The sequence below is a fragment of the Pogona vitticeps genome, chromosome 2 (assembly GCF_051106095.1).
Source record: "Pogona vitticeps strain Pit_001003342236 chromosome 2, PviZW2.1, whole genome shotgun sequence".
NCBI classification, from domain to species: Eukaryota; Metazoa; Chordata; class Lepidosauria; order Squamata; family Agamidae; genus Pogona; species Pogona vitticeps.
In genome coordinates this window covers 81,660,516-81,678,695 of record NC_135784.1, presented here as the reverse complement: position 1 = coordinate 81,678,695, position 18,180 = coordinate 81,660,516, and the positions used below count along the sequence as shown (strand labels likewise).

Genomic DNA, 18,180 nt, shown 5'->3' with positions numbered 1-18,180 from the left:
GCCAAAGCATCTAGAATGCCAAAGGTGGAAAACCACTGCTTTAGGCCACCCTTCCCTAGCTTGGTGCCTTCTAGATGTGCCAGAATACAAAGACAACAGATTGAAAAATAGTCTACTACCAACAATAGGGCTGGTAAAGTAATCTTGGCTAAATTTATCATTTCCAAAGGAAACCCTATGAAAATATTTTCAGCCACAGGAAAGGACGTAACCCAAACAGGACTCTGTTTGAATGGCAAATGGATACCTGTGCTTCTCACATCTCATTCCTTTCACATAAGCGCTCAGCTTCCTTAAAGGCCACAGCCGACACCAAATGTTCATATGTTTTTAAAGGTACATCTCACCTCCAGTGAGTTTTCATGAGAAGTCATCTATACGATATGAACAGTGGTGCCTCGCTTAACGATGATGATCCATTCCAGGAAAATCGCTGTTAAGCGAAAATATTGTAAAGCGAAATTTAAAAACCCATTGAAAAGCACTGAAAACCATTCAATGCATTCCAATGGGCTAAAAACTCACCGTCCAGCGAAGATACGGCAGCCATTTTCGGTGCCTGAATAACAAGGAATCCGTCCCTAAGCACAGCGGGGAGCCATTTTAAGCACCCGGCGGCCATTTTGAAAACCCGACGATCAGCTGTTTTTGATCATCGTAAAGTGAAAATCGGTTCCTGAAGCAGGGAACCGATCATCGCTAAGCGAAATTCCCCCATTTAGACCATGGTTTTGCGTCGTAAAGTGGATTTGTCGTAATGAGGGGTAATTGTTAAGCAGGGCACGACTGAATTTGAATATGTATACAGCCCAATACCAGTCCACGCTTAATCAGAAGTAAGCTTAATTAGAACCTGATCCCAAGGGCAAGTGTGTCTATAACTGCCACCTCAGTACTGTCACAAATGAGCCCTCAGTATCTTCTCAGATCAATGGACAAAATGTATGCCACCTACTCAAATAAAGCAGGAAGCAGGGATGGGTACCAGGGATGTCGGCAAGTCTTTCGGTCCAAGTCCCAAGCCCTGAGTGTGAGTCCCTATTAAAAACAAGCTTTTTTCCCCACTAGAAAAAAGGGAGGGGTGAGTGGGTTCCGAGTCATGAGTGTGACTGAAGTCTGGACTTGACAGCGAGTCCCACAACTCGAGTCCCCATCCCTGATGGTTACTGAGGATCAATGACTGTGGCTAAACAGCAAAATCACTTCTCACTATGGATGCGAAATGAGGCATACAGAGTATCCCACTCTTTCCAGACATTTGGTGGAGAATAGTAGAGACTGATTATATAGGCCAGAATCCTGTTGGAAGGGGGGGAAAAACAGGGCAACAGCAGTCATACAAACGGTCACACACACCCCAGTCCCCTTGGGAGGGAGGGCTGTCCACCACAAGACTGGCAGCATGATCAGCAGGCTAACAAAGAGGGGAACCATTTGCGTGACTGCTGTTGTGCATGTGTTTTCCCCAAAAAAGATTTTGGCCACAAGCTTTATTTCTCTCATTCTCTCCCCCCTGCTCAATATGTACTGTATATATTATCAGAAAAGATTCATGAAGTTCTTCAAGACTGAGATCTCACGTTAGTTAAAAATGTTAATGCATCATGCAGTCATTCTGTCTTTTTTCCCCCATAACAGATTTTCTCTGTTAGAAAAAATGGAAGAAATAGAAAGCACAGCAAGGTGGAAAAGGGAAGGCAATGTTGGCTACATTCTCCCCAAATGCTGAATAGGCCCTTCCCAGGTCAGAATCAGTAAAGCAGTCTCGATGCCTCCCATGATTTACCCCATTCAGCTGCTGCAAATAGTTGTTGGCATACCTGGGGGGAGGCATGAAATGCCCCACCTCATGTGCTGGAATATTCTGTTTCAGGTCCATGGAGAAGCGACCTGTGATCTTTGAGGGGGGTTGGCCCAAGGACTGTACTCATGAGACTAAAGATTTGAGCATCTCTCCTGACTCCCCTATCTGCAGAGCAGATTTTTTTTTAAAAAAAAAAATAAATGATTTAAAAAAATCACATTGATTTAAATAACAATTTAATTAAAAATCGATTAAATTTAAAAACCCAATTTTTAAAACTTTAAATCGTGATTTTAAATCAAATCCACCCCATTTGCGTCCTCCAAGCAACTGCTTGCTCACTCCCTGCATCGCCTCTGCCCTCCTACCCAAGGTCTGCGGGGAGGGGGGTCTCCCCACAATCTCCGCCCCCCCCCAAAGACATGGGTTGTCAGCAGATCGCCGGCTACAGGTCCAAAGACGGTCGCCCTCCACTCCAACGTATACTACAACGTCCAGAACTCCCCAAGCGGCGAAGACATCTGCTTAGGGGATTCTGGGATTTGGAGTCCCAACACGCGCAGCTCCACGCCTATACTCAAGAGGAATGTTTTCTCCCTTTAATTGCAGTGCGTTTTTAATCTTTGCCGAACCCCAGGATTGCTAAAGGCTTCCCCGAGAGAGTAGTGCGGTCCCGCCCCACCCGGGAAACCACCCACGTCTGCAAAAATCTGGTTACTGGAACGCCCCCAAAAGCACCTCCCCGCCACCCTTCGCCTATGCAGAGAGAGAGAGAGACCCATAAATGGACACAACCTCCAGCTTCCCCTGTAAAAGAAGGGGTCACAAGGCAGCGTCTCTCCTTCCTTCCTTCCCTCCCACCTACACCCCCCCACCAAAGAGGACCAGCCCTGGTCTTGCGCCCGCCAAAGCCATGCCAGCGGAGCCGCTAATTAAAAGGAAAAGAAGAGCTGAGCGGTACTGACATGCTCCTGCCAACGGCCGGGACCTTCCGCCTTACACGCCGCCGCTGCCCGAGACTTTCCAGCACTTTGCGATCTGATTGGCTAACACGCGGGAATCGAGGAGGAGGAGAAGAGAGGAAGACGGGCGGCCAGCCTTTGGCTTCCTGAAAGCGACTGCGCCATCTGGCGGCGGCGAAACGTCCTCAAAGAATTTCGCTCTGTTCTCCCAGATATTTCAGCAACGTTTGGCTTCACCGGTGGAGTTCCAACACGTTTTTGATCCTTCTTCCTTATGTTGCATCGCGAAAGGGGAGAAAATGGCGTTTCAAAATTGTTACGGCCCCTGTCTAATTCATGTCCCGTGAGAAAAGAGAATAGGTCACACAGTTACCTCTCCTTTGTATTTTTTTTAAAATGCTAATCCACAGGGTTCTGTTGTCCCCGATTGTTCTGGGTTCTTCTGGTATTTTTCGTTGCACATTTGAATAGCTCATCCTAGTATTGGCAGCCACATGAGGGAAGAGCAGTTGTTCCTGGATTTTCTGGGTCATTTCCCCCAACAGACACCCAGAAGCGTTCTGATGTCTCACACCCAATACAGATTGCTATCCCCTTCTGCTTATCCTCTCTGCCCTCCCCCACTCCTTGCTCTAACCACCTATTTTTCTCAAACTTTTCCTATTCACTGTAATGCTTTCTAATTTTATTTCCCCTCCAAAAGGTTTAATTTTCACTTTTGATGCAAAAGTGGTATTTTTTTTTTAAAAACACCACCAGCTGGCAGTGATGTAAAAAACCTGGAAAGCAAAGGGTTCTGTCCATTTTGCCTCTGTTGGTACTGGCTTCAGATTTGCATCACCAGGATGCAGTACCAGTTTCCCAGGTGAAAGAAGAGTTGAACAAATGTTCCTTATGGATGAGCCCAAAGAACTCACAAGAGGAGAAAATCTAAGATGTCAAGTTGGGATAATATATTATGTGCACTGACAGGGTGCCAAATTTGTATACAAGCAAAATGTAGATACATTTAAATTTTAGCAAACTGAAGAGATGTTATTATGAGGGATGTGAAGTGCATAGGTGCGGAATTAGGAAAGGAACTGAAGCAGAGACAGTGATAGTTCACTGCCTGAGTCCCCAAACATCAGAAACCACCAGGATAGGATGTTTGTAAACAATGGGCTGTGTAATAACAACACTGTTTTGCTTTCAGGGTGGGCAACATCAGTTCTATTTAGCAAAATTCATTTATTCATTAAAGGTATTATACAATATTTATTATCACTGACATGAACAAAAGATTATTTTTCTTAACAATGTAAAAAGAGCACACTACTGTACATCCTTCAAGCCTAAAGTCTACTCACCTCTAGTTTTTAACAAATGTGCTGCATTTATCTACATTGTACAACAATAGCAGCTAGGAAACATCAGCCAGGATCCCTAGAGTGAGGGAAGGCTTTAATTTCCCATATTAGCAGCAAGGGAATAACAATTTCTGCATAAGGGTTCTAAGAGGGAGAAGTCTTTAAAGACAAGGCCAGAATCCTATTGGCTATTTATTAATAATCACAAATACTGCAGAATACTTAAAACTATGCACGGACCTCACACTTAGTATGAAGCTACACCAGGCTTTGTGCCAGAAAATGATCAGAATTCTATGGGTTATCTATGCAAGGGGGTTAGGAGACTGCTAGTTTTATGAGAAGTACTCTATATACAGCCTGATCAACAAAGAGACTATCAGTTCCCCAATCCCTTGAAACCCCCATAGATCTTAGCTACTCCCACCCATTTTCCTTTGCCTCAGCCTAAGAGGTATCATTCCAAAGAGCGACTTGCCAAGGCACAGCTGTGTGTTCTCAAATTTCTCTGAGGACTTGGATTTTTTTTTTATTTTTTTATTTTTTGCTATAGCTATCAAAATTCTTGTTGGTGGAATTCCTGGCAAATTATGGGAGCTATAGTGAAAAGTATCTGAAAGGTGTAGAGGGAATTCAAATTCTTGACTCTAGGTTCTATAGGTAAGCACTCGAGCCCACTTTGCTATTCCAGCACTCAGTTATGTTATTACTAATACTGTATTAATAATAATAATACTATTTGAGAGACAATGTAACCAGCCCATGCTAGGTATACATTCAGCAGAAGTGCTTCTGCAGTGTTTTGTAGAGGAGAAACAATATGGATGTGCCTCTGTTTGTGGAATATTTATCTGCAATAGCTTCTGACATAGTTACTACTGGATAGTAATCTTTGGTTTAATCACTAAAAGTACCAGTGCTTAAAATTACTACTTTGGTTTAATACTGCTTTCAGTAAAAAGCAGGCCTACAGTTATGTGTGTGTATAGCATGAAGTGAGGGTTAATCTGACCAATGGCGTGAGACCTACTATCAAAAGTTGCCAGAGAGTCATTTCCTGCTATGGCAGGTTAATCTCACAATATGACAATATGCTACCACACAAACGCCCCCTGAAGCCAGCTAGGGGAGAATATTGCTCGATACATCCAAAATTATGTGCTGAGATATCAGTTTTATTCTACACTTCTTCATTTTATTCTACACTTCTTCAATGAAGACAGAACTAAAAGACATCTCAATTACTAGTGAAGTCTGAAAACAGATGCATGACTCATGCATGAAACATAAAATCTACAGCAGGTTTTAGGCAACTGTGGTCCTTCAGATGCTTTTGGTTACAATCCCCATCATCCCCAACTGTCACTACCAGTGGCAAGGGATCATGGAAGCTATGGTCCCGAAACATTTGGAGAACCACAGCTGTTCACCCTAGAGCTGCACATAAGACAGCTGGCACTCTAGGAATGTGCAAGTACATTGCAACAGCAGCCAAGAACACACACATCAAACAGTATATGAAATCATGTACACCATGGAAGACTGAGAATTTCTTGCACATTAAGTATGCATGTGCACACATGTGGGAAAACATTGAGGGCACAGGCGGGCAACCTGTGGTTCTTCAGAGCCGCTGGACTACACCTCTCATGAGTCCTCACGGCTTACTATTCTGGCTAAGGATGATGGAAGTTGCAATCTAATAACATATTAAGGCACAAACATTGCCCCTCCCTGCTGTAGGACCCAGTATAAAGGAGAGGAACATCTGGCTAATAGAGGGTACAAGAAGATGCTCCACCTCCAACTTCCTCTGCAACATCCCACTCATGTTTTGCTAGCTTTCACAACTGACAAGGCAAGTGCTGGACAATGGGCTTTTCCTGATAGAAAAAGAAGCACCTCACATGGTCATGCACAGAAAATGTGAAGATGTATGTTAGGCAAAGGCAAGAGCAGATGCCAGATGAGTGAAGAAGCCTGAGAGTGGGGCCCTGACTCCCTGGCATCATCCTACCTGCCACAGATCCCATGGGGGCCACTTGGCCCCCAGGAGCAAAACAAGACCACTGGCATGGAGTTTAGCTTGGGTATCCCTTGTTTTGGATTGACTTCTCACACTGCGAGCCTTCCCAGCCACTGTAACAGTGGCACTTGAATTCTTTGGTCATCTGGACTAGATCCTCTTTTGACATCTTGCCCCTCACAATGAACTGTGGCTCCCCGGGATGCTTCCTAATGATGAAGCCAGCAGGACTGAGATGCAGGAAAGCGTCTGGGTGGGTGGCTTGCCTCACACAGCGCCCATTCTTGGAGCACAGAACTTGGCTACACAGCTTGGCACTGCTGGTCACGTTGATGACGTACGGACCCAGCAGAGTGTCCACGTACTTCTTCACATTGAGACAGGCTTCCTGAAGGGTGGAACAGGTCATTAAAGGAAAAGGTTAGCTTGGATGGATGAGGAAAGGCCACAATATGTTACAACAACCAGTCCCCTTTGCAACCCATCCACCCACACCCCCATTTTTAGATGAGGCAGACTGAGCATATGTTTTTTCCAACCCAAGCTAGATTGATTACAGCCAACTATAACTTCCCATTTTCAGGAAATAGAGCAGCCTCTCCATTAAAGAACGAAAAGCCCATCTGTGGCCTCGTAACATGTTTTGCAAGCCTGAGGCTCAGGTTATTTTATCAATATTTTTCATAACTACACATATCCACATGGCAACTACCGCTACATAAAAAGGGTGAAGAAGACAAAGAGCTGAAAAATCATTGGCTGAAGGTGTGGCCGGGAGCCTAGGCCCAACTGTGAGCAGAGGCTAGGCCTCCTCTTCTCTTGGCTATGCAAAGCCAAGCAATTCCTCCTGATTCGGGTATTTCTACACAATTGCAGGATCGAATCCCAGCTTCTCAGTGTATTAGACTGCATTATCTTTAATGCTCGCGTTATGTATTTTCTCTCTCTCCTTATCTCACCCCTTTTCCAGGAACCAGGAGTTAGACCACTTTTCTTAATTTATCTTCACAACAACCCTGTGAGGTTACAGTGAGATAAGAGATAGCAACTGGCTTAGGGCTACCCAGCAAACTTTTTCCCCACTTTGATAAAACAAGACGCCATGACAGAATTGTTCAAAGATAACTAGTTTTACATTGCTCATAGGTTGGCATAGTTTGCCACAGGTGCTAGGAAACCTGTTTAAAATAGGTTTTCTTAAATGAATTTATCAATCACATTGGTTCAGAGATTCAACTACAGTTGATTCATATGAATACTGTAAATGCATGCACATTTAGTCGGCCGGTCAGCCAGTTTCCTGCCTTATATCCACAAATGGGATTTGGGGTGTGTGATAATAAAATAATACAAATAGGATTAAAATATACTTTTCAATCAACAATTTGTGAAGTGAGCTCTCAGTACCAGAACTGGGATTTAAATATGAAACATCTGCTCTTCAGGCTGTTCTGGATGAAGCATTCATTCTCCAAAATGTACCTGGTCACATATTGATGATATCAGTATTTCTTTGTCAATGACTGAACATTGGGCTTGTCTCGGTAAGAAAAGTGACAAGCAGTGACAAAATCCAAGGCTTCTCAAGGCCTTTTTTTCTCCTTCTGAAAGGCATGGTATATTTCTTTTCTTCTTTTGCTCTGAGGAGTGGAGCAATGGATTTTTTTTAAGAACTGCAAGATTTTCTCAGGAGAGAAGAGGCTCTGGAGAACTAAATTTTAAAACTGCATTTTGGATGCTGGTTTCAGGAAGCCCAGCACTGATTCATGACTACCCATGACAAACCAGAATAAAACAGGATGGAACTTTTCACCCATCTGGAAAAGCTCTTTTCTTAACACTTGGTTACACCACAACGACTCTCCACAACCCACCCTCCTCTTCTACATTTACTCACCTCCGAGTAACTGTAATTTGTACTTCCCCACAAGATCACCCCAGCAGCTCCTTGAGAAGCACTCTCGCCAATGGTGTGGACCAAGTCCTCCTGCAGGAAAAGTAGGAGTAAAAGGAATGAGAGCCCCCGAAATCTCCTCTTTGATATCTTAGTTTGAGGATCCATATCAGGGACTTTTAAGACACTATGGAGAGGAACAGCAGTGCTTTGGGAATCTTGGCAATAGGGCGGATTCTGTATTAAGCATCTGATTGTGGAAAAGTTTCTGTTTGGGAGCCAGAGTAATAATTTTTTACATATTATGTTAGGAACCCGATTAAGGATGTCTACTCTACTGTTTTAATCAACACAGAGCTCATTATTTGTAACAATCTAAATAAAAAGAGCTTTTACTCTTCCCCTCTCCCCAGTGGTGTTTTTTTTAAAAATGAGCCTTTATCCACACCTATCTTACAAAACTTCTGTGTGATTTGCCTCTAATACAGCACTGTCATTCTGACATAAGGTTGGGGAATGTCTGGCCTTTCAGAAGTTACTAAACTCCAATTCCCATCATTCTTATCCAAAAAAAGCAATGGTCTGGCTTGATAGGATGTAGCTCAGTCATATCTGGAGGTCTACATGTACCACGCCTCTGTTCTAACATTTTTACACTAGTAATTACTAACAAGACACTGCCAAGCTTCTTCCTCTTCAACTTGTTCAGAAACCACCCTCTCTCTCCTTCTCTCCCTGCCCCACACAATCTGGCTTTGAGTGCTATACAGCCTGTTGCTCACCAGTTTCCCTTCAGCCACCTCCAAAAACTTCCACTCAAATAGTCATCCATGTTCCTGGGATCTTGCCGCTCTTTTTCCCTCTCAATTTAACCAATGGCTCCCTTGCTGTTTCCAACACCAGCTTAGAGTTATTAGGCCTTATAGTTAAAGGCTTTATTCTATTCGCTATTCAGCTGTGGGATCCGCTGCACGATTAGGGCTCATCATATGTTTCTTAGAGAGTTGACACTCCATCTGCACATAAATATGAAGCAGGTTATGGGCCAAAGTCACAGGTCCCTTCATTTTCCCGCCCTCCTCCTGGATTTGTTCTCCCACTTGCTCCATCTTGAGTATAACCTCATCTAGTATTCTTACATATTAATAATAAAGGAATGATCTTTCCCTCTACTTCTGTCTTTTCACATATTATTAATAAAATAACTTTTCCTCATTTCTCCTATGTTCCTTTCCCTCTTCTAACCCAAAATAAATGTTCTTCTGTAAAGGCTTTCTTGGATTTTCCTCCGTTCACCTGTTCTGTATGTATGTATGTATGTATGTATGTATGTATGTAGGTAGGTAGGTAGGTAGGTAGGTAGGTAGGTAGGTAGGTAGGTAGGTAGGTAGGTAGGTAGGTAGGTAGGTAGGTAGGTAGGTAGGTAGGTAGGTAGGTAGGTAGGTATGCATGCATGCATGTATGTATTTGTTTATTTGTTTATTTTCTGGGTTTTACCCCACCCATCTAGATTCAACGAATCTACTCTGGGCGGCTTACAGTCCGAATATAAAACTAAATTAAAACAAATAAACAATATCAAACATCATTTGATATTGTACTGTACTCTCTATTACTAGGCCAATCACTGCAACATCCCACCTACTGGTCTTTTAACAAACTTTGTCTTCTCTCTTCACCATGGACTTGCTTTTGCTGTTCACAGACTTCAGTCGAAATGCCAGGGGCAGTGTTCATTCTGTTGTTTAAGGCACATTCCTTATTACTGACACACAAAAATAATTATAATATTAAGAGTTTTAAATAAACTCTCCCACCCTGCAAGAAATCTCAGGAAACATAAATCATTTGAGATTTTCCTCCTGTAATATTCGTAACTTCTAAAATAAATAAGACAGTAATATCAAATACAAAACCTAGGTAGATCCAGCTTTGTTTTCTTAACAATGCCCTACATTTTGATTTTGAGAACCAAAAGGAAAAAGAAATGTAATCTAAATCAGAACATACAGCAATAGCTGAAATATCAAAGTTTTAAAACCAACCATTCTAGTTCTGCTTATTTGACAAAATATTGTTATTTGCACAGATATCATGGGATACTGTTATTTTCGAAACAAAGCTTAGAAAACAGTTGTCATGTTTGCCACCAATTAACTGCAGAATTATAATACAAGAGGCTCAATACTGACAGCACCCTGAAATTAGGACTCGAAGCACACAGAGAATTATGTTCCACTTAAGTCCTTTTTTTTAAAGTCACAAATTTCTGTTAACTACACATTGGAAAAATACTAACCAAATGTTTACACAGGGAAACTAGGAATAGCTTACCTGCGAGACAAAATTCTGAGTAAACTCATATACAATTGAAGCATAAGGCAAGACTGGGATTCTGCCATTTTTCGTCCGGTTCACTATCCTGAATGCTTCTTGAACTCGATGCCGGACAAACTTGAGGGTTTTGTTGAGGCATCTGAGTTCTTTTGGGAGGTAAATGCTGGGATAGAGAGCTTGGCTTTGGTTCCAGAGCCACTGCAGTCGCTCATTCCTCTCCTTCTCAATCTCTGGACATTCCCCTGTGTAATTGGCATGTTTGTAATCATAGTTATAGCAGCCGGGGAAGCCATAGAAGCCCCAGAAACCCCCAGGTCTCAGGGCTCCACCAAGGGCCAGAGTCTGCTGCATGAATGCCCGGCCACTTTGCTCAAATTCTACCTGGGCTTCGTGGGCCACTTTATCAGCAGGCCAGTCAGGGTGCTGCTCCTTAACCAGGTCTATTGATTTATTCTGGTAGATTTGCATGGAATCCCAGTTCCGAATCCACAAGGGACGCCAGTTCTCCCAGTCGACAACGGCCAGTCCTTTGAAGGCTACATCTGTAATGGCTTCTTTAATGTCCTGTTGAACCTTCCAGAGATGATCTTTGAGACTGGCATTCTGGGGGAGTCCCCCATGGACTGGTGTTCCATCCTCGGTGTAGTATGGATAGTATCCCAGCCTATTGCTGTAAAAAAGAGTGATATCTCTCCCCATGAAGGCTTCATTCTGGTTGATGACTACATCAAAAACTCCCAAATCAAGAGATACATTATATTTCTCCTGGCATTCCTGACTTGGAGCATTCCAAATGGTAATGAAAGGGTGATCCAATATTTCCAGGTGATTCCCAGAAATTCCCTGGTTGCAAACCATTATGAAAACATTCAGCAAGCAGACCCACATCTTCAAGTATGCCAGAACGATTATCTGACTTGAAAGACAGTTCCCAAGATGACTGGACAGAGCTCTACTCTCTTTGCCCCTTTCCAACACCACTAGCTTCTCAATTATGCTGGAGGAATATCACGAGCTTTCTAGCAAAGGAGGAAATTCAGTCCAATGAACGGAAAAACAGAACAGATTTTTTTCCCCTTCCTAGCCAGATGAAGAAACTGTGAAAGAAAAAACTGCAAATTCTTGCTTGTTTTTGAAGAACCCAACTCTGATTCCTCCAGAGGTAAATCAAGCAGTAAATACAACCCAGAATCCTGTAGTGATCTGTAATGGAAATGTAGCCGGGAGCTGGTACTAACCTTTGATATTTGCTTTTCCAATGACCTTGGTGGACCTTTTCGCTGACCTTAATGTTATCAGGACAGTCCTATGGACATACACTTTATCCCTTCATTTTGTGCTCCCGGCATATCCGGCTTGGTTAATAACTTTTTATTTCCTTCAGAGAGATTCCTTTTTCCCTCTTATGAAAGATCACAGAGGCCACTAGACACAATCCTTCTAAAACAAGTGGCTTAAATATCAATCTCCTACAGGGAAAATGGAAAGAGGATTAAAATGAAAGCACAGGGGCAAAACAAGAATCAAGTAATGCCAGTAATGTTACAGGTAAAACATTTTTCAAGCATTCTGAGCATCCTTATAAGTCAGCTCAGTAATCCTTACAATAGCCCCTGAAAGGTAGAACTCATCAGATATGTATTACAGTACTCTCTGCCCCAGCAGATACAACCCCCTTTGCCAAGGGAGCATTTTGACTAAAGCCATTCAGTCGGTTTGTGGTTCCTGGACAATCTGAACAGATTAATTGCTGGTGGATGCATCACATTCTTAACCCTTTCATTATAACAGCAGAATCTACCTGAGAGTTCAAGACGTCTGGTTTCCAGCCGTTGTTTTTTTATACATAAAGATCCATAAAATAATCCCGCAAAAAGAGCTGTACCAGTCTCATTCAGCTAAGGCTCATTCTAGTTAATGAAAATACAATCTAAAAAGCAAGTAAGTAGCAGCTTGCTGTCCTTCCATGAACACAATCTGGATGCCTGAAAAGGCTGCTTCACCCTACCTAACAGCATAGCTGACCATGGGTTTTACGGTACACTCTGCTTTCCTTGGCAGAGAACAGGAGATCTCTTGCCTCGTGTGTCAAAATAATCTATGTGTTTTTGATAAAACGTGTTAAGGTTGCCTTGCTTGATGGGTCCGTTTCTTCCAAGAAAGTTCTCACTTTCAACCCCTTTTTTGTTCTTATTTAGATTCAAGGAAGCATTGTTTGACAACATACATTTACAGTACTATGTGTATAGTTTACTGTGTTTTAACAGCCTTTCCCCAACATGGTATCTTCCAGTATTTTGTACGTCAACCCAGCATGGCTAGTGATTGTGGCGATAGGATTTTGACTGTAACCTTCTTGGGGCAAGGATTTGCTTTGCTGCTATGTTCTCAAAAGCCTCTGTGTACATCAGCAAAGCTGGAGGGATGGAAAGGGAGGAGATATAACTCTAGCAACAACAACAAGTCATTTTTATTTCATAACATATAATCTAAGTGCTTTCAGTTCAGAATTTAAGATGTGTATAGTGAACGTGTATCGAATATTTACACTGAAAGGGCTAGGAATGTTAACATGCATGAAAGGGACAACTTTGGGGTAAAGAAACATGCCTTAACAAATAGTGGTTGGCATACATATGACATTATTGTGAACAAACAGAACATGTTCACTGGCAGTTGCCATGGAATTTATTATTATTATGTGAAATATTAGAACAGGTGGACAAATAAAATAATGGATACCTCTTTCTCTCTTCCAACCCCAGTCCCTGACTCCTGTTCAACAAAACAGGTATCTCACTAAAGCTACAAAATGCCCATAATTCAAGATTAAGTCCTGCTTCCTTCTTTTTTTGCCTTTACCATTACCCAAATCTTTTTTCTTATAAACTGTACAATGACAACAGCGTGTAAGATTGCAGAAAGTAAAGTATTAAGGAAGGGATGGTGGTAAGAAGAAAAATATGGACAATGAGGAAGTAAATAGTACAAAGCAATAGCTCATTAAGAAAGATGTTGATGCTGAAGTATTATTACCTAACCACAGGAAGCTTACAGTTTGTGATCTTTAAGCAGGTATAAATCTAACCATCTTCCTTGCCACAACTGCAAGAGCATGTGTCTCATTAACTCTACAAAGTTCTACCTCATCACAGCATGAAGGTGATCCTTGACTCTTGAAACCTATGCCAGTGGAGCACAAGCTATGGCAGGTTCTACCAAGTGGGTAAGGATATGAGAATACTGTGGTGCCTCGCAAGACAATGTTAATTTGTTCCGCGAAAATCGCTGTCTTGCGAAAACATCATCTTGCGAAATGCGGTTCCTCATTGGAATGAACTGAAATCTATTTAATGAGTTCCAATGGGGGAAAAATCGTCGTCTTGCAAAAATCGTCCATAGAAAACATTGTCTTGTGAAATGCGTTTCCCCATTGGAATGCATTGGAATCTATTTAATGCGTTCCAATGTGGGGAAAGCCACCTTGCGAAGCATCGGTCTAAAAAAAAACCCCGTCTTGCAAAATGTGGTTCCCCATTGGAATGCACTGAAATCTATTTAATGCGTTCCAAGGATAGTTGTGCCTTACTGCTTTGGCTGTGTTTTGGTTTTGCTTATGTTTTTTGGTATGGTGCTTGTTTGATCCATTTTAGTATTTATATACTCACTGTTGCTAGCTTTAAATACTGTATTTTAATGATGTAAGCTTCCTTGGGTCTTTTTCAAGGAGAAAGGCAGGGTAAAGATATTTTAAATAGATATATAAATAATTTAATATACAAATAGCAAAGCTGTGACCTTCCATACATTGCTGGGTTACAGCTTCCATCCTTCTTGACCATTGGCCGTGGTGTTTGGGGCTGCTAAGAGTCTGAGTCTCAAAACATCTAGAGCCATTGCGTCTTTGCTTCTCCAACTCCTTGACTGGATCGATTCTTTAAAGTCTTTCTCCCTCTCCAGAGGCAATACAGGCTTTTAATTCAAGCTGCCAGTATTAATAATCACAAGACTACCTCATGAGGAATCATGTGATTAATCCGAGATTTTTTTTCCCCTGTGATCCTGCTAGTGACTGTCTCTGGACAAAAAGATTAATCTGCCTTGCATCATTACAATAATCTGTAGAGAAAAAAAGGAACAAGTTCGCTAAATGGCATCACCAGAAGATTTCCATAAGTTAAGAAGTTCAGGGAAGACGTTAGTGTCTCACAACACAACAGCAAATGCCTACATTAATTTCTTAATTCGTTTTATGCCAAATGAGTTATGTTGTTGGGCATAACTAGTAGGATTTGGGCAGCTAAATTCTAGAAGAGCAGCAGCAAAATAGGGACATGGTGGCACTGCGGGTTAAACCGCAGAATCCTCTGTACTGCAAGGTCAGAATACCAGCACTTGTAAGATCAAATCCATGCGATGGAGTGAGCGCCCGTCACTTGTCCCAGCTCCTGCCAACCTAGCAGTTTGAAAGCATGTAAAAATGCAAGTAGATAAATAGGTATCACCTCGGTGGGAAGATAACGGCATTCTGTATCCAGTCGCATTGGCCATGTGATGATGGAAACTGTCTACAGACAAATACTGGCTCTACGGTTTGGAGACTGGGATGAGCACCCTGTCCTAGAGTCTGACACGACTAGACTAAATGACAAGGGGAAACTTTATCTTTACTAGCAGCAAAATCCTCCTTCATGGATTGCTGCCTTGTCGTGGCGAAGGGGCTTGAGTAACTCAGAGAAGCTATGGGCTATGCCGTGCAGGGACACCCAAGACGGACAGGACATAGTGGAGAGTTCCGACTAAACGCAATCCACCTGGAGTAGGAAATGGCAAGCCACTCCAGTATCTTTGCCAAGAACGCCCCATGATCAGAAACAAAAGGCTAAAAGATATGACGCTGGAAGATGGGCCCCTCAGGTCAGAAGGCGTCCAACATGCTACTGAGGAAGAGTGGAGGACAAGTACAAGTAGCTCCAGAGCTAATGAAGTGGTTGGGCCAAAGCCGAAAGGACGCTCAGCTGTGGACGTGCCTGGAAGTGAAAGGAAAATCCAATGCTGCAAAGAAAAATACTGCATAGGAACCTGGAATGTAAGATCTATGAACGTTGGGAAGCTGGAGGTGGTCAAACAGGAGATGGCAAGAATAAACATCGACATCCTGGGCATCAGTGAACTAAAATGGACAGGAATGGGCGAATTCAGCTCAGATGATTATCATATCTACTATTGTGGGCAAGAATCCCGTAGAAGGAATGGAGTAGCCCTCATAGTCAACAAAAGAGTGGGAAAAGCTGTAATGGGATACAATCTCAAAAATGATAGAATGATGTCAATACGAATCCAAGGCAGACCATTCAACATCACAATAATCCAAGTTTATGCACCAAGCAGCATTGCTGAGGAGACTGAAATTGAACAATTCTATGAAGATTTACAACACCTTCTAGAACTGACACCAAAGAAAGATGCTCTTCTCATTCTAGGGGACTGGAATGCTAAAGTAGGGAGCCAAGAGATAAAAGGAACAACAGGGAAGTTTGGCCTTGGAGTTCAGAACGAAGCAGGACAAAGGCTAATAGAGTTTTGTCAAGAGAATAAGCTGGTCATCACAAACACTCTTTTCCAACAACACAAGAGGCGGCTCTATACATGGAAATCACCAGATGGGCAATATCGAAATCAGATTGATTATATTCTCTGCAGCCAAAGATGGAGAAGCTCTATACAGTCAGCAAAAACAAGACCTGGAGCTGACTGCGGTTCTGATCATCAGCTTCTCATAGCAAAATTAAAGCTTAGACTGAAGAGATTAGTAAAAACCACTGGGCCACTCAGGTATAATCTAAACCAAATCCCTTATGAATACACAGTGGAAGTAAAGAACAGATTTAAGGAACGAGATTTGGTGGACAGAGTGCCTGAAGAACTTTGGATAGAGGCTCGTAACATTGTCCAGGAGGCAGCAACGAAAACCATCCCAAAGAAAAGGAAATGCAAGAAACCAAAGTGGCTGTCCAACGAGGCCTTAGAAATAGCAGAGAGGAGAAGGGAAGCAAAATGCAAGGGAGATAGGGAAAGTTACAGAAACTTGAATGCAGACTTCCAAAGAATAGCAAGGAGAGACAAGAGGGCCTTCTTAAATGAACAATGCAAAGAAATAGAGGAAGATAACAGAAAAGGAAAGACCAGAGATCTGTTCAGGAAAATTGGACATATTAGAGGAACATTTTGCGCAAAGATGAACATGATAAAAGACAAAAATGGAAGGGACCTAACAGAAGCAGAAGACGTCAAGAAGAGGTGGCAAGAATACACAGAGGAATTATATCAGAAAGATTTGGATATCCCGGACAACCCAGACAATGTAGTTGCTGACCTTGAGCCAGACATCCTGGAGAGCGAAGTCAAGTGGGCCTTAGAAAGCCTGGCTAACAACAAGGCCAGTGGAGGTGATGGCATTCCAGTTGAACTATTTAAAATCTTGAAAGATGATGCTGTTAAGGTGCTACATCCAATATGCCAGCAAGTTTGGAAAACTCAACAGTGGCCAGAGGATTGGAAAAGATCAGTCTACATCCCAATCCCAAAGAAAGGCAGTGCCAAAGAATGCTCCAATTACCGTACAATTGCCCTCATTTCGCACGCTAGCAAGGTTATGTTCAAAATCCTACAAGGTAGGCTTCAGCAGTATGTGGACCGAGAACTCCCAGAAGTACAAGCTGGATTCCGAAGAGGCAGAGGAACTTGAGACCAAATTGCTAACTTGCGCTGGATTATGGAGAAAGCCAGAGAGTTCCAGAAAAATATCTACTTCTGCTTCATTGACTATGCGAAAGCCTTTGACTGTGTGGACCACAGCAAACTATGGCAAGTTCTTAAAGAAATGGGAGTGCCTGACCACTTTATCCGTCTCCTGAGAAACCTATATGTGGGACAGGAAGCAACAGTTAGAACTGGTCATGGAACAACTGAGTGGTTCAAAATTGGGAAAGGAGTACGGCAAGGCTGTATATTGTCCCCCAGCTTATTTAACTTGTATGCAGAATACATCATGCGGAAGGCTGGACTGGAGGAATCCCAAACTGGAATTAAGATTGCCGGAAGAAATATCAACAACCTCCGATATGCAGATGATACCACTCTGATGGCAGAAAGTGAGGAGGAATTAAAGAACCTTGTAATGAGAGTGAAAGAGGAGAGTGCAAAAAACGGTCTGAAACTCAACATCAAAAAAACTAAGATCATGGCCACTGGTCCCATCACCTCCTGGGAAATAGAAGGGGAAGATATGGAGGCAGTGACAGATTTTACTTTCTTGGGCTCCATGATCACTGCAGATGGAGACAGCAGCCCTGAAATTAAAAGGCGCCTTCTTCTTGGGAGGAAAGCGATGACAAATCTTGACAGCATCTTGAAAAGCAGAGACATCACCTTGCCAACAAAAGTCCGAATAGTCAAAGCTATGGTTTTTCCTGTCGTGATGTATGGAAGTGAGAGCTGGACCATAAAGAAAGCAGACCGCCGAAGAATTGATGCCTTTGAATTGTGGTGCTGGAGGAGACTCTTGAGAATCCCCTGGACTGCAAGGAGAACAAACCTATCAGTTCTAAAGGAAATCAACCCTGAATGCTCACTTGAAGGACAGATCCTGAAGCTGAGGCTCCAGTACTTTGGCCATCTCATGAGAAGAAAAGAGTCCTTGGAAAAAACCTTGATGTTAGGAAGGTGTGATGGCAAGAGGAGAAGGGGACGACCGAGGATGAGATGGCTGGACAGTGTCTGCGAAGCAACCAACATGAACCTGACAC

At 42.6% G+C, this 18,180-nt stretch overlaps 2 protein-coding genes across 2 annotated transcripts in view; both read right to left on the bottom strand.

Annotated features, from left to right (window-relative positions):
* The window catches only part of HYAL3 (hyaluronidase 3), a 48,049-nt gene extending 45,177 nt beyond the window's left edge, over positions 1-2,872 (bottom strand). Inside the window, exon 1 of the mRNA XM_020789056.3 lies at positions 2,770-2,872. The gene's annotated coding sequence lies outside the window, so the exon portion shown is untranslated. The remainder of the gene's footprint in view (positions 1-2,769) is intronic.
* A 3,181-nt stretch (positions 2,873-6,053) lies between these two features.
* On the bottom strand, positions 6,054-11,841 carry HYAL1 (hyaluronidase 1). The gene is made up of 3 exons (XM_020789032.3): positions 10,370-11,841; positions 8,039-8,128; positions 6,054-6,529 (listed from the first exon to the last, which is right to left on the bottom strand). The coding sequence occupies exons 1-3, from the start codon at positions 11,258-11,260 to the stop codon at positions 6,197-6,199; spliced, it is 1,314 nt and encodes a 437-aa protein (XP_020644691.3). The 5' UTR covers positions 11,261-11,841; the 3' UTR covers positions 6,054-6,196.
* Positions 11,842-18,180: the final 6,339 nt, after the last annotated feature.